The sequence below is a fragment of the Salvelinus namaycush genome, chromosome 34 (assembly GCF_016432855.1).
Source record: "Salvelinus namaycush isolate Seneca chromosome 34, SaNama_1.0, whole genome shotgun sequence".
NCBI lineage: Eukaryota > Metazoa > Chordata > Actinopteri > Salmoniformes > Salmonidae > Salvelinus > Salvelinus namaycush.
In genome coordinates, this window is record NC_052340.1 from 14,688,361 (window position 1) to 14,708,086 (window position 19,726).

A 19,726-nucleotide genomic window follows, 5' to 3' on the forward strand; every position below is an offset into this window, starting at 1 on the left:
GGTAACCAAAAAAGTGTTAAACAAATTTGAGATTCTTCAATGTAGCCACCCTTTGCCTTGATGACAGTTCAGAGGAGACTGTGAATCAGTCCTTCATGGTTGAATTGCTGCAAAGAAACCACTAGTAAAGGACACCAATAAGAAGACTTGCTTGCGCCCAGAAACACGAGCAATGGACATTAGACCGGTGGAAATCTGTCATTTGGTCTGATGAGTCCAAATTTGAGATTTTTGGTTCCAACCGCCATGTCTTTGTGAGACGCAGAGTAGGTGAATGGATGATCTCTGCATGTGTGGTTCCCACCGTGAAGCATGGAGGAGGAGGTGTGATGGTAAGGGGGTACTTTGCTTGTGACACTGTCTGATTTATTTAGAATTTAAGGCACACTTAACCAGCATGGCTACCACAGCATTCTGCAGCGATACAGCATCCCATCTGGTTTGCACCTATTGGGACTCATTTTTTTTTTAACAGGACAATGACCCAACACACCTCCAGGCTGTGTAAGGGCTATTTGACCAAGAAGGAGAGTGATAGAGTGCTGTATCAGATGACCTGGCATCCAGAAACACCTGACCTCAACCCAGTTGAGATGGTTTGGGATGAGTTGGACCGTAGAGTGAAGGAAAAACGGCCAACAAGTGCTCAGCATATGTGGGAACTCCTTCAAGACTGTTGGACAAGAATTCCAGGTGAAGCTGGTTAAGAGAATGCCAAGTGTGTGCAAAACTGTCAAGGCAAAGGGTGGCTACTTTGAAGAATCTAAAATCTAAAATATATTTTGATTTGTTTAACACATTTTTGGTTGCTCCATGTTTTCATGTGCTATTTCGTAGTTTTGATGTCTTCACTTTTATTCTACAATGTAGAAAATATTTTAAAAAATAAAGCATAACTCTTGAATGAGTAGGTTTGTCCAAACTTTTGACTGGTACTGTATATTTTGATGTACTTGTCGTGACATATCTCTACTCTGAAATTATTTGTGTAGAATGTCCTTCAGTCAGAAAAACTGAAATTACACTTCTGCATAGAGCGTTTAAATAATTGTGACCTATTCCTACCTTTCAACCACACCCTGGACATCATACAGGAGCTCCCAGTACAAAATCTAAAGCCAGCGGTGGTCAAGATCTACGACGTCTACCATCCAAGTAAATTAATATCTATCCCTCCCCAAGATGTATTTTTCCCTCTTTTTAGTAACGTTTGGTAAACTTGTGTTCATTTACAGAGACTTACCTGTCTTATGGTTTTATTCAGGTGACCAGGCAGAGACGGAATATGTCTTCCCTTGCAAGTAGGGGTCACAAGCTGCTGTCCTATTTTAAATCTAGAATTATTGGTCATCTTTTATAGCTGACCCATATACTATACATGTACTATAAATTATTTTATTTAACTGAGTCAATATTCCTTTTACCTAAATGCTGGTCAGTTTGTTAAAGCATTCATTCCTTACATGTATCTATCTATCATTGTATTTACTCCTCTGCAGATATAAGAAGAATTACATTCACAGAGGTCACACCTGCAACCCCTGAGACACATTTCAAGCTCTAAAGTAAAATATGTAACTGGAATTAAAGTTTTCCATTATAACCCTATTCTTGAGCATTTTTCCCAGACAGTTTTGTCACACTGTGGCAAGCAATGATTTCCAAAGTGCAGGCTCAGGAGACAAGGTGAATATTGAAAGGCTTTGTGTAAGACAGTGGGTCTCATCCTGGGGTACTAGTACCCATGGGGGTACCTGGCCTATCCACAGGGGGTACTTGGGAAGACTTACGAGCAGAGAAATATGTGATTGGGGGTACAGTAAACAAAAAAGGTTGAGAACCACTGTTCTAGACCACATCAAAGGGCAAAAAAACTATCCCTTCTGAAACAAATTATTGCAGCTCTCTGAATCTTAACAAATACAATGTGCTGTTAATCGGTGTTGCCAAATATACAAAGGTGTGTGGGCCAATGCTCTTTCTATGTGTGGGCCAATGCTCTTTCTATGTGTGGGCCAATGCTCTTTCTCAATTTTGCAGGTTCTCATCTTTTTTCTTCCTCCATCTGTAATCATCATGGACCCCCTGTAGTAATAATAAAGGCGTGGTTCTCTTTATTTCTCATCAGGGAATGGGATCCAGGAAATCCACTCACTCTAAATTCCATCAACAAGGGGATGTGTCCTGTACTGATCAAACCCATAATGAGTCCTGGCTATAATCTCCATTATGAATTTCTCCTAATAATTTATTGAGCTAATGGTGTGGACAAGGCATGGAAAGATGTAGTCGAAAACACAAATCCATTTAGAGAAAGAGTAACAGAACAATCGAGAACACAAACATATACACCCACAAAACATATACAATAGAGCCCTGTTGTTGACAACACAGCTCACGAAATATATCAAAACTTATACTGAGAATTATGAACATATGAGTACGCTGTGAAAAACACTACTTTTGAAGAGCAGCAAGACTCTTCGTGACCTAACAATGGGGAAATTAAAAACGTCCTTGTTATGGGTTAACAAGTGTACCTGCTGAGCTGATATCAAGAAAGAGTATTCAATCACACTCCACTTTAGATGTCAATACAATACATCCTGTTTTCTTTGCTCAGAGAAGATGCAACTCAAGCCCACTTGATTGGACAGTAGCTCTTTAAACCCCATCCCCCCTCCTCTTATTTTTCCTCCTGCTCCCTTCATTTGTGCCCTGCCCAACCTACAACAGTGATTCTCAGATTTCTGTGCTCTTATATTGCCATTGCTGAAGCAAGAACCACATGAACATCGAAGACAACCCTGAAATACAGTCAACAGTGACAACGGTAAGATAAGACATTTGAAATATTGCATGGAAATAAACCTGTTGAATGGAGGAACTATCTTGGAAACACTCCAGCCAAATTCTAAACAATACAAAATGTTGACATGTACTCTTTGGGATCATAATACTATGGAAAACATGCTTTTCAGAGATGCTGTACAAGTACTAAATACAACTCATGGATATCTATATCTATTTCAATTTTAAAATCCTCAAATGGGTAAAGACATGGAGATATTCACTGGTAACAAGCTTCCCAGCTCTGGTCATTTTTTTAACAACATATTTTACAGTTTCTAGTGCCTTTTGACTTCCTGTCTATTTAATCCCGATTAGATAAACAATGGCAGGAATTCTTGAATGATTTGAAGACCAATGGATAAGAATATCACACCCAATTCAGTGGTTACTGTTTTTAAGGGTAAAAGGAAATCAACCGTATTCTAACCAAAAGTTATTTTGGAACAATGTTGTCGATTTTCAAAAGAGTCCACAAGACAGGGGACACTGTTGCCTCTTGCAAAACAATAAATGTATTTTCAAAACGTAGTTCCCTTCTCAAAACACAAATACATTAATCTAAACTATATTATACCGTCAAAATTGCTAATACATTCATCAAAAGAACACAACTGCCTGCAAAAAGATGAATGCAACCATACTTATCTCGGCGCAGACAAAACAGAAAGTTAGTCAGTCTTTAAAGATCCATGTAGATCAATATATTTTCTTAGCAGTCACTAAATCATGATGATCAAAATTGGAACTAAAACTATCCAAAAGTTCAGAATTATGGGCAGTTACTCTCCTTTTATGCATATTTCACCAAACAATTTCAGGACTAGTAACCGAAAGGTTGCAAGATCAAATCCCTGAGCTGACAAGGTAAAAATCTGTTGTTCTGCCCCTGAACAAGGCAGTTAACCCACTGTTCCTAGGCTGTCATTGAAAATAAGAATTTGTTCTTAACTGACTTGCCTAGTTAAATAAAGGTAAAATAAAAATCGAATATTATTCCTGATTAAACAAAATAAGCACATTGTGTGCAGGATTCATTCATTGGTATCATCACAATACAATTCCATGTATTCAGTACATAGCCTGGTTTGTTCATAGTTTTGTAGACTTTCCATTTGCGCACAAAAACACAATCCGCAAAAGAAATAGGAAAGGTGAATCACAGTAGATTGGTGGCACCTTAATTGGGGAGGACGGTCTTGTGGTAATGGCTGGAGTGGTATATATGGAATGGTATCAAATACGTCAAACACATGGTTTGATACCATTCCATCTGCGCCGTTCCAGCCATTATTATGAGCTGTCCTCTCCTCAGTAGCCTCCACTGAGGTGAATACAATGGAGAAACGTATATGCCTCAATCTACACTAAAATAATGGAAGGTCACAATGTTGGAGAGTATAACTTAGGAGTAACCTAAAGTTATGTAGAAGTAACCCAACTTCATTCTCTGCATGTCCGCAATATTGTAAAATATCATACATTGCTGTTCTGCTACAGATACATTTCAACAGAGATCCAAAAATTATTTGAACGCGATTGAGAAAAATTGTAAGACTAGGACAGCTGTAGTCAATGTTGGATACAGTAATGCATTGTTGACCCAACCACCATGTAGGCTCATGGGGGGTACTCAATCACCTGTGGACTACCCGTCTGGTCTACTGCAACTCGCTGTTGGCTGGGTTCCCCTCTTGTGCCATCAAACCAATGCAACTTATCCAGAATGCTGCAGCCCTCCTGCTTTTCAACCTTCCCAAGTTCTCTCATGTCACCCCGCTCCTCTGCACACTCCACTGGATTCAAGTCATAGCTCACATCCACTACAAGACCATGGTGCTTACCTACAGAACAGAAAGAGGAACTGCCTCTCCCTTCAGGCTATGCTCAAACCCTTCATTCCAACCCAAGCACTCCGTTCTGCCACCTCAGGTATCTTGGCCCTCCCACCCCTAAAGGAGGGCAGATCCCGCTCAGCCCAGTCCAAGCTCTTCTCTGTCCTGGCACCCCAATGTTGGAACCAGCTTCCCCCTGAAGCTAGGACAGCAGAGTCTCTGCCCATCTTTCAAAAACATCTGAAACCCTACCTCTTCAAACAGTATCTTAAATAATCCTCCTCACCCCACCCCTCCCCCTTCTAGTTTTAACTCTACTGATAGCTACTTTATTGAGGAAAAATGTACTTTCTATGCCTGTGATTTGTGGTTGTCCCACCTAGCTATCTTAAGATGAATGCACTGTAAGTCGCTCTGGATAATAGCGTCTGCTAAATGACTAAAATGTAAATAGATAGATATTCATAGTTATTCATTATAGTCAGGATTATGGGGATAGCTTTAACTTGCCTTCAACCTTGTGATGGGTGGAAATGTTGCCCCATGCTCAGACCTATTCAATTGTTTCAGAGTTCAGATCTACAGGGAGTTCCTAGAGGTGAGGCTCGAGTTGGAATTCAGAACCAGTGTTTTATCTCCCGCAGAGCAACACTGGGGCGTCGGGAACATGTTCCTCTTTTCCACAACACTTCTCTTCCTGTTTCTGGGTGGGTAAGCTAGGAAGCTCCAGACCAGTGCTGCACGCACAACAAGCTCATAAATCAGGAGAATCCCTGTAATCAAATCTGTCTGCTGATTGAATTACCTCGCTAGATGCATGTTGGACTTTGTCATGCTTTTCTTTTTTCTCCACTTGTTAAATTCATATAAAGACTTTATTTCATATAAAGATACATACGTTCTCTTTGCATCACATTTATACCTATGTGGGAGCTATTAGAAATGTCAGGCTTACACATGCACACTATAACAAGTAATGTGATGAAGCACTGTTTATGTTACATTCTCTTAAAGGGACATTACACTTTCAAATCAAAGTTTGTCAGACGTTTTCAGACCTCCAAAGTAGTCTAACGTCAAGACAAAACCATTTCCCACAACATTGGCTGAGTGTAGATCCACCTATATGCTTCCACCCTAAGTGAGTGGAAAAGATAGGCACTGAATAAAACCAGAGAATTAGATGGTGCTTATCTTTTCCATTCGTTTGAGATTGAGGCATATAGCTGGATCTACACAACAGATGGTCTAGGTTGTTGACATGGAGTACCAGTCAAAAGTTTGGACACACCTACTCATTCAAGGGTTTTCTTTTTTTATACCATTTTCTACATTGTACAATAATAGTGAAGACGTCTTCAAAGCTGAGGAGTTCACTTCTAGTGGATCGTGTTGATACTAAAGATGACCATGTTTTAACATACTTGACAGGGGTGAGACCAAAACCACCCGTCAGTTTGAAACAGTGTACATAGTACTCACAATGGAATTCATTTGAAATAATATATAGTACCAGTCAAAGGTTTGGACACACCTACTCATTCCAGGGTTTTTCTTTATTTTTACATTTTCTACATTGTAGAATAGTAGTGAAGACGACATCAAAACTAAACTGTCCCTTTTTCAGGACCCTTTCTTTCAAAGCTAATTCGTAAAAATCCAAATAACTTCACAGATCTTCATTGTAAAGGGTTTGAATACTGTTTCCCATGCTTGTTCAATGAACCATAAACAATTAATGAACTGCCATGGCCGATGCTGGAAGAAGACCAAGGTGCAGCGTGGTGCGCATACATTTTCCTTTTTATTTAAAATGTCGCCAACAAAACAACAAACGAAAGAAACAACCGTGAAGCTTACAGGGCTATAGTGCCACTAACAAAGATAACTTACCACACTGAAAGGAGGGAAAAAGGGCTACCTAAGTATGGTTCCCAATCAGAGACAACGATAGACAGCTGTCCCTGATTGAGAACCATACCCGGCCAAAACATAGAAATAAAGAAATATAGAAAACAAAACACAGAATGCCCACCCCAAATCACACCCTGACCAAACCAAAGAGACATAAAAAGGCTCTCTAAGGTCAGGGCGTGACATGAACGTGCACCTGTGGAACGGTCGTTAAGACGCTAACAGCTTACAGACGGTAGGAAATTAAGGTCACAGTTCTGAAAACTTAGGACACTAAAGAGGCCTTTCTACTGACTCTGAAAAACACCAAAAGAAAGATGTCCAGGGTCCCTGCTGATCTGTGTGAATGTGCCTTAGGCATGCTGCAAGGAGGCATGAGGACTGCAGATGTGGCCAGGGCAATAAATTGCAATGTCCGCACTGTGATACGCCTAAGACAGCGCTACAGGGAGACAGGACGGACAGCTGATTGTCCTCGCAATGGCAAACCACGTGTAACAACACCTGCACAGGATCGGTACATCCGAACATCACACCGGGACAGGTACAGGATGGCAACAACAACTGCCCGAGTTACACCAGGAACGCACAATCCCTCCATCAGTGCTCAGACTATCCGCAATAGGCTGAGAGAGGCTGGACTGAGCGCTTATAGGCCTGTTGTAAGGCAAGTCCTCACCAGACATCCCCGGCAACAACGTCGCCTATGGGCACAAACCCACCGTCGCTGGACCAGACAGGACAGGCAAAAAGCGCTCTTCACTGACGAGTCGCGGTTTTGTCTCACCAGGGGTGAAGGTCGGATTTGCGTTTATTGTCGAAGGAATGAGCGTTACACCGAGGCCTGTACTCTTGAGCGGGATCGATTTGGAGGTGGAGGGTCCGTCATGGTCTGAGGCGGTGTGTCACAGCATCATCGGACTGAGCTTGTTGTCATTGCAGGCAATCTCAATGCTGTGCGTTACAGGGAAGACATCCTCCTCCCTCATGTGGTACCCTTCCTGCAGGCTCATCCTGACATGACCCTCCAGCATGACAATGCCACCAGCCATACTGCTCGTTCTGTGCATGATTTCCTGCAAGACAGGAATGTCAGTGTTCTGCCATGGCCAGCGAAGAGCCCGGATCTCAATCCCATTGAGCACGTCTGGGACCTGTTGGATCGGAGGGTGAGGGCTAGGGCCATTCCCTCCAGAAATGTCCGGGAACTTGCAGGTGCCTTGGTGGAAGAGTGGGGTAACATCTCACAGCAAGAACTGGCAAATCTGGTGCAGTCCATGAGGAGGAGATGCACTGCAGTACTTAATGCAGCTGGTGGCCACACAAGATACTGACTGTTACTTTTGATTTTGACCCCCCCTTTGTTCAGGGACACATTATTCTATTTCTATTTCAGTTTATGTCTCAGTTGTTGAATCTTGTTATGTTCATACAAATATTTACACGTTAAGTTTGCTGAAAATAAACGCAGTTGACAGTGAGAGGACGTTTCTTTTTTTGCTGAGTTTATGAAATAATAAATATGGAATCATGTAGTAACCAAAAAAAGTGTTAAACAAATCAAAATATATTTTAGATTCTTCAAAGTAGCCACCCTTTGCCTTGATGACAGCTTTGCACACTCTTGGCATTCTCTCAACCAGCTTCATGAGGTAGTCACCTGAAATGCATTTCAATTAACAGGTATGCCTAGTTCAATGTTAATTTCTGGAATTTCTTTCCTTCTTAATGCGTTTGAGCCAATCAGTTGTGTTGTGACAAGATAAGGGTGGTATACAGAAGACCAAGTCCATATTAAGACAAGAACAGCTCAAATAAGCAAAGAGAAATGACAGTCCATCATTACTTTAAGACATGAAGGTCAGTCAATCCGGAAAGTTTCTTCAAGTGCAGTAGCAAAAACCATCAAGAGCTAAGATGAAACTGGCTCTCCACAGGAAAGGAAGACCCAGAGTTACCTCTGCTGCAGAGGATAAGTTCATTAGAGTTACCAGCCTCAGAAATTGCATCCCAAATAAATGCTTCACAGATTTCAAGTTAACAGACACATCTCAACATCAAATGTTCAGAGGAGACTGTGTGAATCAGACCTTCATTTTTAAATGTAATTTAACTAGGCAAGTCAGTTACAAACAAATTCTTATTTTACAATGACAGCCTACATCAGCCAAACCCGGACGATGCTAGGCCAATTGTGCGCCACCCTATGGGACTACAGATCACAGCCGGTTGTAATACAGCCCAGGATCGAACCAGGGTCTGTAGTGACACCTCTAGCACTGAGATGCAGGGCCTTAGACCACTGCACCACTTAGGAGCCCCCTGGTTGAATTGCTGCAAAGAAACCACTAGTAAAGGACACCAATAAGAAGAGACTTGCTTGGGCCAAGAAACACAAGCAATGGACATTAGAACCGGTGGAAATCTGTCCTTTGGTCTGATGAGTCCAAATTTGAGATTTTTTATTCCAAACGCCATGTTTGTGTGAGACGCAGAGTAGGTGAACGGATGATCTCTGCATGTGTGGTTCCCACCGTGAAGCATGGAGGAGGAGGTGTGGGGTGCTTTGCTGGTGACACTGTCTGTGATTTTTTTTTGAATTCAAGGCACACTTAACCAGCATGGCTACCACAGCATTCTGCAGTGATACGCCATCCCATCTGGTTTGCGCTTAGTGGGAATATAATTTGTTTTTCAACAGGACAATGACCCAAAACACATCTCCAGGCTGTGTAAGGGCTATTTGACCAAGGAGAGTGATGGAGTACTGTATCAGATGACCTGGCCTCCACAATCACCTGACCTCAACCCAATTGAGATGGTTTGGGATGAGTTGGACCGCAGAGTGAAGGAAAAGCAGCCAACAAGTGCTTAGCATATGTGGGAACTCCTTCAAGACTGTTGGAAAAGCATTCCAGGTGAAGCTGGCTAAGAGAATGCCAAGAGTGTGCAAAGCTGTCATCAATGCAAAGGGTGGCTACTTTGTAAGTGTTTAACACTTTTTTGGTTACTCCATGATTCCATATGTGTTATTTCATAGTTTTGATGTCTTCACTATTATTCTACAATGTAGAAAATAGTACAAATAAAAAACATTGAATGAGTAGGTGTGTCCAAACTTTTTACTGGTACTGTATGTATCTCAACATTAGTCTACTTTTGAGGTCTAAAAACATCGGACAAACTTTCATTTATGAGTGAAATGTCCCTTTAACCTTTTATTGTATCAATACATGGAGTTGTTATTAAAACCAAATGAAGCAATATTGTAAGTCTTTGTATGTCTTGTACTTTCAGTCACCTGTTCACCAGAGAAGAAAGGCGATTTTGGAAAACTTACTGCCTGTATCACTGAAAACAACAGCCTCATGTTGGAATGCGAGTACCCACCATGTCCAGAGTCACCGTCCTTTGATTGTGACTTCCTCACCACAGAGGACGGGGTCCTGTTGGGGAGCTCTTACAAAAACTTTCAGATGACAAATGACTCAACCTTTCACATTACAGCAAAAGGTCGGTGTCAGCTTATTCTCATTGGCCATGCCCTAACTCATTCCAACGAGAAAAAGAGTTATAACTGTACTTTGATACGGAAACGTAGAGAAGAGAGGAAGAACATCACTATAAACTACATGAACCCCCACAAAAAACGTGAGTATCAATCAAAATAATAGATAAATACAGGTGAAATTACTTTTTGACCTACAGGTAACTGCCAAAATAATTGAAACACTTGAGTAAATGAGGGATACAAAGTATATTGAAAGCAGGTGCTTCCAAACAGGTGTGGTTTCTGAGTTAATTAAGCAATTATCATCCCATCATGCTTAGGGTCATGTATAAAATTGCTGCGCGGGACATTATTTTGGCTACCATTGCTATGCCCCCATAGGATAGCAATGCCCCCATCCACAGGGTACGAGTGGTCACTGAATGGTTTGATGAGCATGAAAACGATGTAAGCAATATGCCATGGCCGTCTCAGTCATCAGATCTCAACCCAATTGGACACCTATGGGAGATTCTGGAGCGGCGCTTGAGACAGCGTTTACCACCACCACCAACAAAACACCAAATTATGGAATTTCTCATGGAATAATGGTGTCACATCCCTCCAATAGAGTTCCAAACACTTACAGAATCTATGCCAAGGTGCATTAAAGCTGTTCTGGCTCGTGATGGCCGAATGCCCTCAAGACACTTTATGTTGGTGTTTCCTTTATTTTGGCAGTTACCTGTATATGCCTTTTGAAGCAATGCCAGCTACGTTATGACATTGTATAATAAGACAAAAATGTATGTCAGTGGATTTAAAAAAAATGCTGTTCCAGTCTTATGGACAAAGTTCATAAGATCTCTATTTCAAATATATTTCTGAAATCTAGCATGACCTGCATGCATTCCTATGTATTGTCAAAAGGCACATATGACTGGGGAAAGTTGCAATGCAGCCCTAAAAGCTTGATGAAATTAGGTGGATAAAAACAAACGATGATAGCTGAGTGGAAAAAACACCAATGTCCACTATATAACAGGAACACAGATTAGGCCCACTGCTGAAGAGAGAACTCATCCTGACAATATTCATCAAGTGGATGACTTCGTACATGTTAATGAACACAATAACCTTCCTCTCCCCAGAACACATCAAACCTTGCTCTACCATGGGGTGGATGTTGCATCAAGCTCCCACCCTGCTATGGCCTGTGGTATTCATGTCACTATGGAAGATCCTCTCCTGAATGCACAACCTACCCTTACAAGCTGAAGCTCAACTCTGTCTGAATTAGGATACTCTGTACAATTCATGACATGAAAAATAAAAAATAAATATTTAGCCTTCCTGTGGCCTAATTTAAAATAAAACAATCAACATTTGGAGTGATTTTCTGTTGAGTAGATTATTGTAAATCTTGCCATATAGGTCTAGTGAATCCCTCACTCTCAAACAGACAACCTCAGTGACTCCAGTCTGTTGTAACATAATCCAGTGGCGGATATAGGCATAGGCGACATGGGCAGCCGCCCAGGGTGGTGTCTCGTCGGGGGCGGTACGGGGCGCCCGCACAAAAACATTCGGAATGGTGACATTTGCGCGATTGATTTTCTGACCTGACCTCACCGTGTGGGTCAATTAACCTTGTCGGAGTGGGCGCCCTGATTGTAGTTTGTGAGCTAGGCAGGCCACTGCCTGGTAAGGTCTCCCACTCAGAAGTACAAGATGGCGAGGGGGGTAGGTTGACCTCAGGTCTCCCCACTGGAAGCCCGAGGTAGGGGGAGTGGGGGAATCTATCAAATAGCGCATCTCTAACTTTGTACAGTACTAATGCAATTAGTAAAATCCCTCACACTATGAAATGCTACCAAATAAACCACAATTCATTCATAATACTGTGAATATATAGATTCACAGACATATTGTTGCATTTTTTTCTCGTTTGTGCGAAATGGTTTTGAATAATATAAAACCAGTCTGCACACCACCATGGTGAATTGGTTTTAATGACTCTGTTGACAGTGTTGGGGGATGGGTAATGTATTGATGCTCGAGTGCTCGAAATTTGTCTTTGTTACTTCTTTTTTATATTTATGAGTCTTATTTATATATATATTTTTATATTTATATAGTTTTAAATGTTATGATTATTTATTTGTGTTGTTTTAAATGTCTGAATAAAAACAGTTAGTGCAGAATGTTGAAGGGGTGGTTCGCCCAGGGAGCCATACAAGCTAGAACTGCCACTGATAATATACACACATGAGACAACAATCCACAACAAGCATTATGAAGAAATGTATGGAATAACATACATTTTATCAAATAGATTACGTTCTATAGTTCAAAGACTCATATTTTATTTTCTTGCTAAGTCACATTCTTGCTATCCATTTTTAAACATGGAGTAGCATATACAATGTATTGAAACAGGATGTGGACGACATCGCGGTTTATGTATAATAAACGCATTTACCATACAACATACTGCGCTGGTGTAGCTCAGTGGTTACTTCGAACACTTTCTCTATCAGAAGCATTCTCTACCTCTGCAAAGGGGTTCGAACCACGGGCGCTGTCCAGCGTTTTGCCAGTCACGTTTTCATCACTATAGCGAACCTTTGATTATTTTGAGTGGGAAAATAAAGACTACAACAAAACAAGAGTTTATAGTGTGTGCATACCAGGCATCGTTCGTTTGGGAATTTAGTGAACCTCTTTGGCCAAAAATAACGTTTAGTAAATGTAGCCTACCTCCCCATTGTCCCAGATCCAGCTCGGTTTTAATGTGTCGCCTTGTATGATTTATAGCTACCACTTCTAAATAAAAACCCATATTTTGAATATTTTTTTGTTAAGTAGCTAGATAACTGTAAACTCGCCAGTCATATTTTCATCACTGTAGCAACTTGATGGGCATTGAGCGGGAAAATAGAGACTACGACAAAACAAGACAGAGTTACGGTGCATGCAGGCGTCATTCGTTTGGGAATTTAGATTAACTTTATCTATAATTGTCTATGATACAAAGTTGTGAAACAGTGAACCCCTTCGGCCAAAATAACTTCTAATGTAGGCTACTTGCCCACAGTCCCAGATTCAGGATCGGTTATATATTGTGTCTCCTTCTGATTTATACCAGGGGTGTGGTTAGAATGCTGATCCAAGATCTGCACAGTTGATGAGGGCCGGTAAAGATGGCCACAACACTAGATCTGTTTGATTTATTTTACCGGGCGCAGGTCTGAGGAGCAGTGGCATGGTATAAACAGGCCAAATCTGCTCAATGAGCGCGCCAGGCGAGGTAAATTAAGCGCACCTAAAATGTTGTACATGCGCAGACCATACAGTCATTGGCGCAGACAGCCAGTAATGTTGACAAACAACTGGGGAGAGGCCAATTGCACGGTAAGTGAAATATTCCGATCTTGTATGTAGCTATTGTACAAATAATGTATTCTCTATGCAATTAAATGTTTCAAACAGCGTTGTACAAATGCCAAATGTTCGACATTTGCCTGGCTTTATTACTGGCTAAATAGCTAACGTTAGTTTACGTTAATTCACAACATTAGCTAGTAGCAGCTAGCTATAGCAAAGGTGCTTTGTTTAACTGACCCGTCGCAGCTTGAAGGAACCGCTGGAATAATGCAGATTTGGCATTTCGAATTTTGACATTTAGCTGCAGCTGTTTGCATGACGTTTTCGCCAATGAAATGATCTGGAAAGTTACAGGGTAACAGTAGTTATTTGATGAATGCGGTTCCAAGCTCGCGGCTACATTGTAGGGGGCAACATCCACTGTAACTACTGAAGGGGCCTAAAGAGTACTGTTATCACTCCAATCAAACATACCGTATAACTGGTTCCTTGAAGGCTTTCTAGATGGATACACGCCGATGGGTATCTATAGCCTAGTTTGTTTTCCCCAAAAGATTTCCAACTTTACCTTTTTCCTCAGGCCTGTTTAGCTCCCGGGTGAATGAAGGAGATTCTCTTTCCAGTTGACACTGTGAAAATGAAGGGGTGAGCTAACAATGCATTGATTTAACCATAATCCATTTGAACCAGAGCTACTTCCACATGATTTGTTGTAATACATTTGAGTGTTGGGCTGGATGGTCATATTCTAGCACAAGTTGAAAGAGCAGTGTCTTACTGTATATTTGTTACTGTGTATTAACATTGTTCTTCTCATTTTGTTATGTAGTCAACAAAAAAGCCCTGACCCGGATGAAAGTGCACATGTCATTGAAGAAGGTAATGTCATGTAGAAAGGAAATAACGACCCTCAAAACATCAGAAGACAAGACACCAATGGTATTTTCTTGCTGATGTTATAGAGACTGTATTCTGATTTTTGCTCTACCAGGTGCAGTGGCTACAGCAGATGACCCATCAGCTGCCATCGCCACCATTCAGTCTGCCGCCACCTTCTCCTCAGAGCATCCAATAAAGTATCTATTCAAGACGGAGGGAGCTGGGGGGCAGGTAGGGGAGCTGTACTACCCTCCCGCTGGGCAGGTACAGTTGGGAAAAGCATACTGTACAGGGCTCACTAGATCTAGCCGAAGTCCCTGAGCTGGAGCTCTGAGCCCAGCCAATGCCCATCCAAGGTTTTCTAAGGCTCAGTCTTCTGTCATTACTAATGACCGATTTGATGTTTCGCTCAACAAACCTGTGTGTTTTCTTTTGCTAAAGGTGACATACAGAGTTATCCAGGTGTCTGATGGACAGTTGGAGGCTCAAAGTGATGGAGCCACAGCGGTCAGTGTGCTAACTGGATTTCCTGCAGCCACACAGCCTGTGACCCAGGTGAGAATTTATACGAGCAGGACTTGGGGCCCTCTCAGCGGGAAACACTGGTTGAAATGATGTCAAAATAAGTAATATCAACCTATTTTTGGTTGTAATTACGTACATTTCAACCAGTTTTGCCCACCAGGCTAGTAGTATTTGATTAAAGTCGGATTCTGTAAATCAAACATAGCATTGTTTTTAATCTGGGATAGCAAAGATGATCTACTATATTCTATTCCTCTACTTCTACTACTCACTGTATACAGTTTCGATTGTTATTCAACACTGACAAAGGTGTCCTCTTGCTGTAGGCTTTGTACTCTCAGTCCGAGGGGTTGGAGGGGGACGGCACTGAGACGCATTACACCTACTACCCTGCAACCATCGCTGATGCTTCACCAGGCGCCATGGTAACCAGCGTGGTGCAGGCATCTGATACACATCTAAGTCAGAGCACTCCCACTGGTGAGGAGATGGAGACTCAATCACAAAGAAATAGAATGAATAGATCCTATTTCTATGTTCCATCAGGTTGGGCATTTATTTCCAATTGGCTTTCCATTTTGATTGCCATTTGATATTGATACAGTTAGAGTACCAGTCAAATATGGACATAATATGGGCTTGGTCTTTTACAAAATAGGACCCCCAACCCTACCATGTCACAACACAACTGATTGGCTCAAATGCATTAAGGAAAGAAATTCCACAAATTAACCTTTAACAAGGCACACCTATTAATTGAAATGCATTCCAGGTGACAACCTCATGAAGCTGGTTGAGAGAATGCCAAGAGTGTGCAAAGCTGTCATCAAAGCAAAGGGTGGCTACTTTGAAGAATCTCAAATATAAAATATATTTTGATTTGTTTGACACTTTTTGGTTACTACAAGATTCCATGTGTTATTTCATAGTGTTGATGTCTTAACTATTATTCTACAATGTGGAAAATAGTACAAATAATGAAAAACCCTTGAATGAGTAGGTGTGTCCAAACTTTTGACTTGTACTGTATATTGACAATTTGGATTGAAGGAAGCAAGGGACTTCTTTGTTTCAGGGCAGTTGTATGTGATGATGTCCCCCCAGGAAGTGCTGACGGGAGCCAACCAGAGGTCCATTGCACCTCGCACACAACCTTACAACACGTAAGCTGCCATTTTGATCAGTACAGTGGGTACTGGACTGGAGAAGCCAGGAGAGTCATCACAGTTACCATACTAGTTAGTCACACTGTCCTGTGTCCATTCATGAGTTTCTTTGTGTTTTTTTATTTTTTATTAGCCTTGTTACTGTTTTAGCTGCACACATGGATGTGTGCATGAGTATGCTGTGTATGCCAAAGTTTTCATGGTAATATCTGTTTATTCATGTCTATACTAATTGTGTCTTGTAGAAAATCAGAGGTCCCACGCACTTCTAGAGATGACAAAAGACGAGCCCAGCACAACGAGGGTGAGACCTAGATACCCATCATAAATTACTCATACAATACTTCATATGAAATGTCTCTTAAATGCTAGTTGGATTTGGATGTCACGATGAGCACAGAATCACATGTTGCCCTGCCTACCTACTTAAATTTGTTATTGTGTAATTTGTCTTCAAGTTGAACGTAGACGTAGGGACAAGATCAACAACTGGATCGTCACGCTCTCCAAGACCATCCCAGACTGCAACATTGACCCTACCAAGTCAGGGCAGGTCAGTATCAGCAATGAGGTCAGTATCACCATAAAATGGGTCACTGTCAAGTCTCATGGGTATGGCCAGGAGTTTTTCCTGACCATGTCACCTGACTAGAAAAAACGTAGCTATAAAAAGGAGTACCAAGAGTTTTTTTCTTGTCAGAACACATTCTCAGGAAAACCTCCTGGCCCTACATGGGAGAGGGTGACACGGTCTTTGTGTTTTGGTCCAGAGTAAAGGTGGGATCCTCTCCAAAGCCTGTGACTATATCCAGGAGCTTCGGCAGAACAACCTCAGACTGGGGGATGACCTAAGCACCCTGGATAGGCTCAGAATGGACAACCAACTACTGAGGCAGGAGGTAAGATACTATGGCTCTGTTTACACAATTCTGATATTTTGCCCAATTATTGTAGAAAGAGCTAATTGGTCAAAATATCAAAAAGTGGGAAAAGATCCGAATTGGGCTGCCTGTGTAAACGCAGCCTACTTTAATTCGTTCATGCTTTGTAATAGGTTCAAATTAGGTTCTGATTTGGATTTTGATGATCAGGCTGTAGCATTAGTGAGTGAGAGAGGTTTTTGTGCTATCAATCCTGTTCACCTAATTACTGCAACACTAATCGTATGCAATCTCACAGAACCACAGAAAACATTTATTTGAGATTTGACTACATTCTAGTCGGACTGCGCAGCGTCACTGATCTACAGTCGTGGCCAAAAGTTTTGAGAATCACACAAATATTAACTTTCACAAAGTCTGCTGCCTCAGTTTGTATGATGGCAATTTGCATATACTCCAGAATGTTATGAAGAGTGATCAGATGAATTGCAATTAATTGCAAAGTCCCTCTTTGCCATGCAAATTAACTAAATCCCCCCAAAAACTATTTCCACTGCATTTCAGCCCTGCCACAAAAGGACCAGCTGACATCATGTCAGTGATTCTCTTGTTAACACAGGTGTGAGTGTTGACGAGGACAAGGCTGGAGATCACTCTGTCATGCTGATTGAGTTTGAATAACAGACTGGAAGCTTCAAAAGGAGGGTGGTGCTTGGAATCATTGTTCTTCCTCTGTCAACCATGGTTACCTGCAAGGAAACACGTGCCGTCATCATTGCTTTGCACAAAAAGGGCTTCACAGGCAAGGATATTGCTGCCAGTCAGATTGCACCTAAATCAACCATTTATCTCGTCATCAAGAACTTCAAGGAGAGCGGTTCAATTGTTGTGAAGAAGGCTTCAGGGCGCCCAAGAAAGTCCAGCAAGCGCCAGGACCGTCTCCTAAAGTTGATTCAGCTGCGGGATCGGGGCACCACCAGTACAGAGCTTGCTCAGGAATGGCAGCAGGCAGGTGTGAGTGCATCTGCACGCACAGTGAGGCAAAGACTTTTGGAGTTTGGCCTGGTGTCAAGAAGGGCAGCAAAGAAGCCACTTCTCTCCAGGAAAAACATAAGGAACAGACTGACATTCTGCAAAAGGTACAGGGATTGGACTGCTGAGGACTTGGGTAAAGTCATTTTCTCGTATGAATCCCCCTTCCGATTGTTTGGGGCATCCGGGTAAAAGCTTGTCCGGAGAAGACAAGGTGAGCGCTACCATCAGTCCTGTTTCAATGCCAACAGTAAAGCATCCTGAGACCATTCATGTGTGGGGTTGCTTCTCAGCCAAGAGAGTGGACTCACTCACAATTTTGCCTAAGAACACAGCCATGAATAAAGAATGGTACCAAAACATCCTCCGAGAGCAACTTCTCCCAACCATCCAGGAATAGTTTGGTGACGAACAATGTCTTTTCCAGCATGATGGAGCACCTTGCCATAAGGCAAAAGTGATAACTAAGTGGCTCAGGGAACAAAACATCGATATTTTGGGTCCATGGCCAGGAAACTCCCTAGACCTTAATCCCATTGAGAACTTGTGGTCAATCCTCAAGAGGCGGGTGGACAAACAAACTCCAAGCATTGATTATGCAAGAATGGGCTGCCATCATTCAGGATGTGGCCCAGAAGTTAATTGACAGCATGCCAGGGCAGATTGCAGAGGTCTTGAAAAAGAAGGGTCAACACTGCAAATATTGACTCTTTGCATCAACTTCATGAAATTGTCAATAAATGCCTTTGACACTTATGAAATGCTTGTAATTATACTTCAGTATTCCATAGTAACATCTGACAAAAATATCTAAAGACACTGAAGCAGCAAACTTTGTGGAAATTAATATTTGTGTCATTCTCTAAACTTTTGGCCACGACTGTACAAATCACCTCGCATCCAAACAATAACTTATTAACTACTTATACAGTGATCGAGGTTAAGGGTTCTGCACCTCGTCGTGCTCAAACTGTACCCCTCAAATATGCTGAAGATGTAACTTGCAAACAAAATACCAAACCAAAATACCAACAACTGTTCATGAAAATCCATGCATCAGATGTAATAATAGGCTTGTAATAATAGGCTTTGTTTGAGCTGCTTTTCCCATCTAATTTTGCACAGGTAGAAGACTGGAAATCCAAGAACCAGATTCTGAGGAACCAGATGCGACAGAATGGCATTGTTGGAGCAGCAAGCGCAGACCCTCAGTGAGGAGCAGCAAGGGTAGTCAGGGGAGAATATCTCAGTGGAATGGAACTTTGGACCTCAAACTAAAAGAAAATTCTCACTACACAAACTTCACTACAAAATCAGTCTGAAGGAGTTTGCAAGATAGTTCATTAAATGGCCGCATTTTACATAAGGAAAACCATGTTAGCTCTTGTAAGTAAAGATTTTTCCCGCAGCTCTTCAGCTGTTATGTACATAATTGTTTATCTTTTTTATCTTTTTGACACAATTGCGCTTCATTGTATCAGGTATATATACTAACTCATAGTATAGGTTTCAAAATACATTTGACACATCTAGAGTATCGGATGTCCCCACTTGCAGAAATGACTCAGAATGTTGTTTTTCTAAACTTGTCAACGGGAAATATATTATAATGATATATATTGTAATAAAGGATATTTGTATTGATAAATTATGATGGAACTTCATATTTGAGTGGAAAAACTTCATGGGATTGAGAGCTTTCTGTTCAGTTTACTTATTGAATCAAAACAAATTTTATTGGTCACATACACATGATTAGCAGATGTT

The 19,726-nt window shown here is 41.5% G+C and overlaps 1 protein-coding gene across 2 annotated transcripts; it reads left to right on the forward strand.

The window, feature by feature from the left end:
- The first annotated feature begins 13,442 nt into the window (after nt 1-13,442).
- LOC120028594 (upstream stimulatory factor 1-like) lies at nt 13,443-19,607 on the forward strand. 2 transcript variants are annotated; one of them, XM_038973801.1, is made up of 11 exons: nt 13,443-13,503; nt 14,057-14,121; nt 14,306-14,355; nt 14,468-14,586; nt 14,797-14,910; nt 15,207-15,360; nt 15,956-16,043; nt 16,292-16,350; nt 16,505-16,617; nt 16,817-16,945; nt 19,085-19,607. In XM_038973801.1, the coding sequence occupies exons 2-11, from the start codon at nt 14,078-14,080 to the stop codon at nt 19,172-19,174; spliced, it is 960 nt and encodes a 319-aa protein (XP_038829729.1). In that variant the 5' UTR covers nt 13,443-13,503; nt 14,057-14,077; the 3' UTR covers nt 19,175-19,607. The 2 variants fall into 2 exon arrangements, with proteins under 2 accessions (XP_038829729.1, XP_038829730.1); XM_038973802.1 differs by having other exon boundaries at nt 16,505-16,599.
- The last annotated feature ends 119 nt before the right edge of the window (nt 19,608-19,726 follow it).

Excerpts from the sequence above, each read along its gene's own strand:
- LOC120028594 (XM_038973801.1), top strand. The coding sequence starts at position 14,078 with ATGAAGGAGATTCTCTTTCCAGTTGACACTGTGAAAATGAAGGG. Across the intron at positions 14,911-15,206 it reads CCACACAGCCTGTGACCCAG|GCTTTGTACTCTCAGTCCGA; the intron begins GTGAGAATTTAT and ends CTCTTGCTGTAG. Across the intron at positions 16,618-16,816 it reads AGGTCAGTATCAGCAATGAG|AGTAAAGGTGGGATCCTCTC; the intron begins GTCAGTATCACC and ends GTTTTGGTCCAG.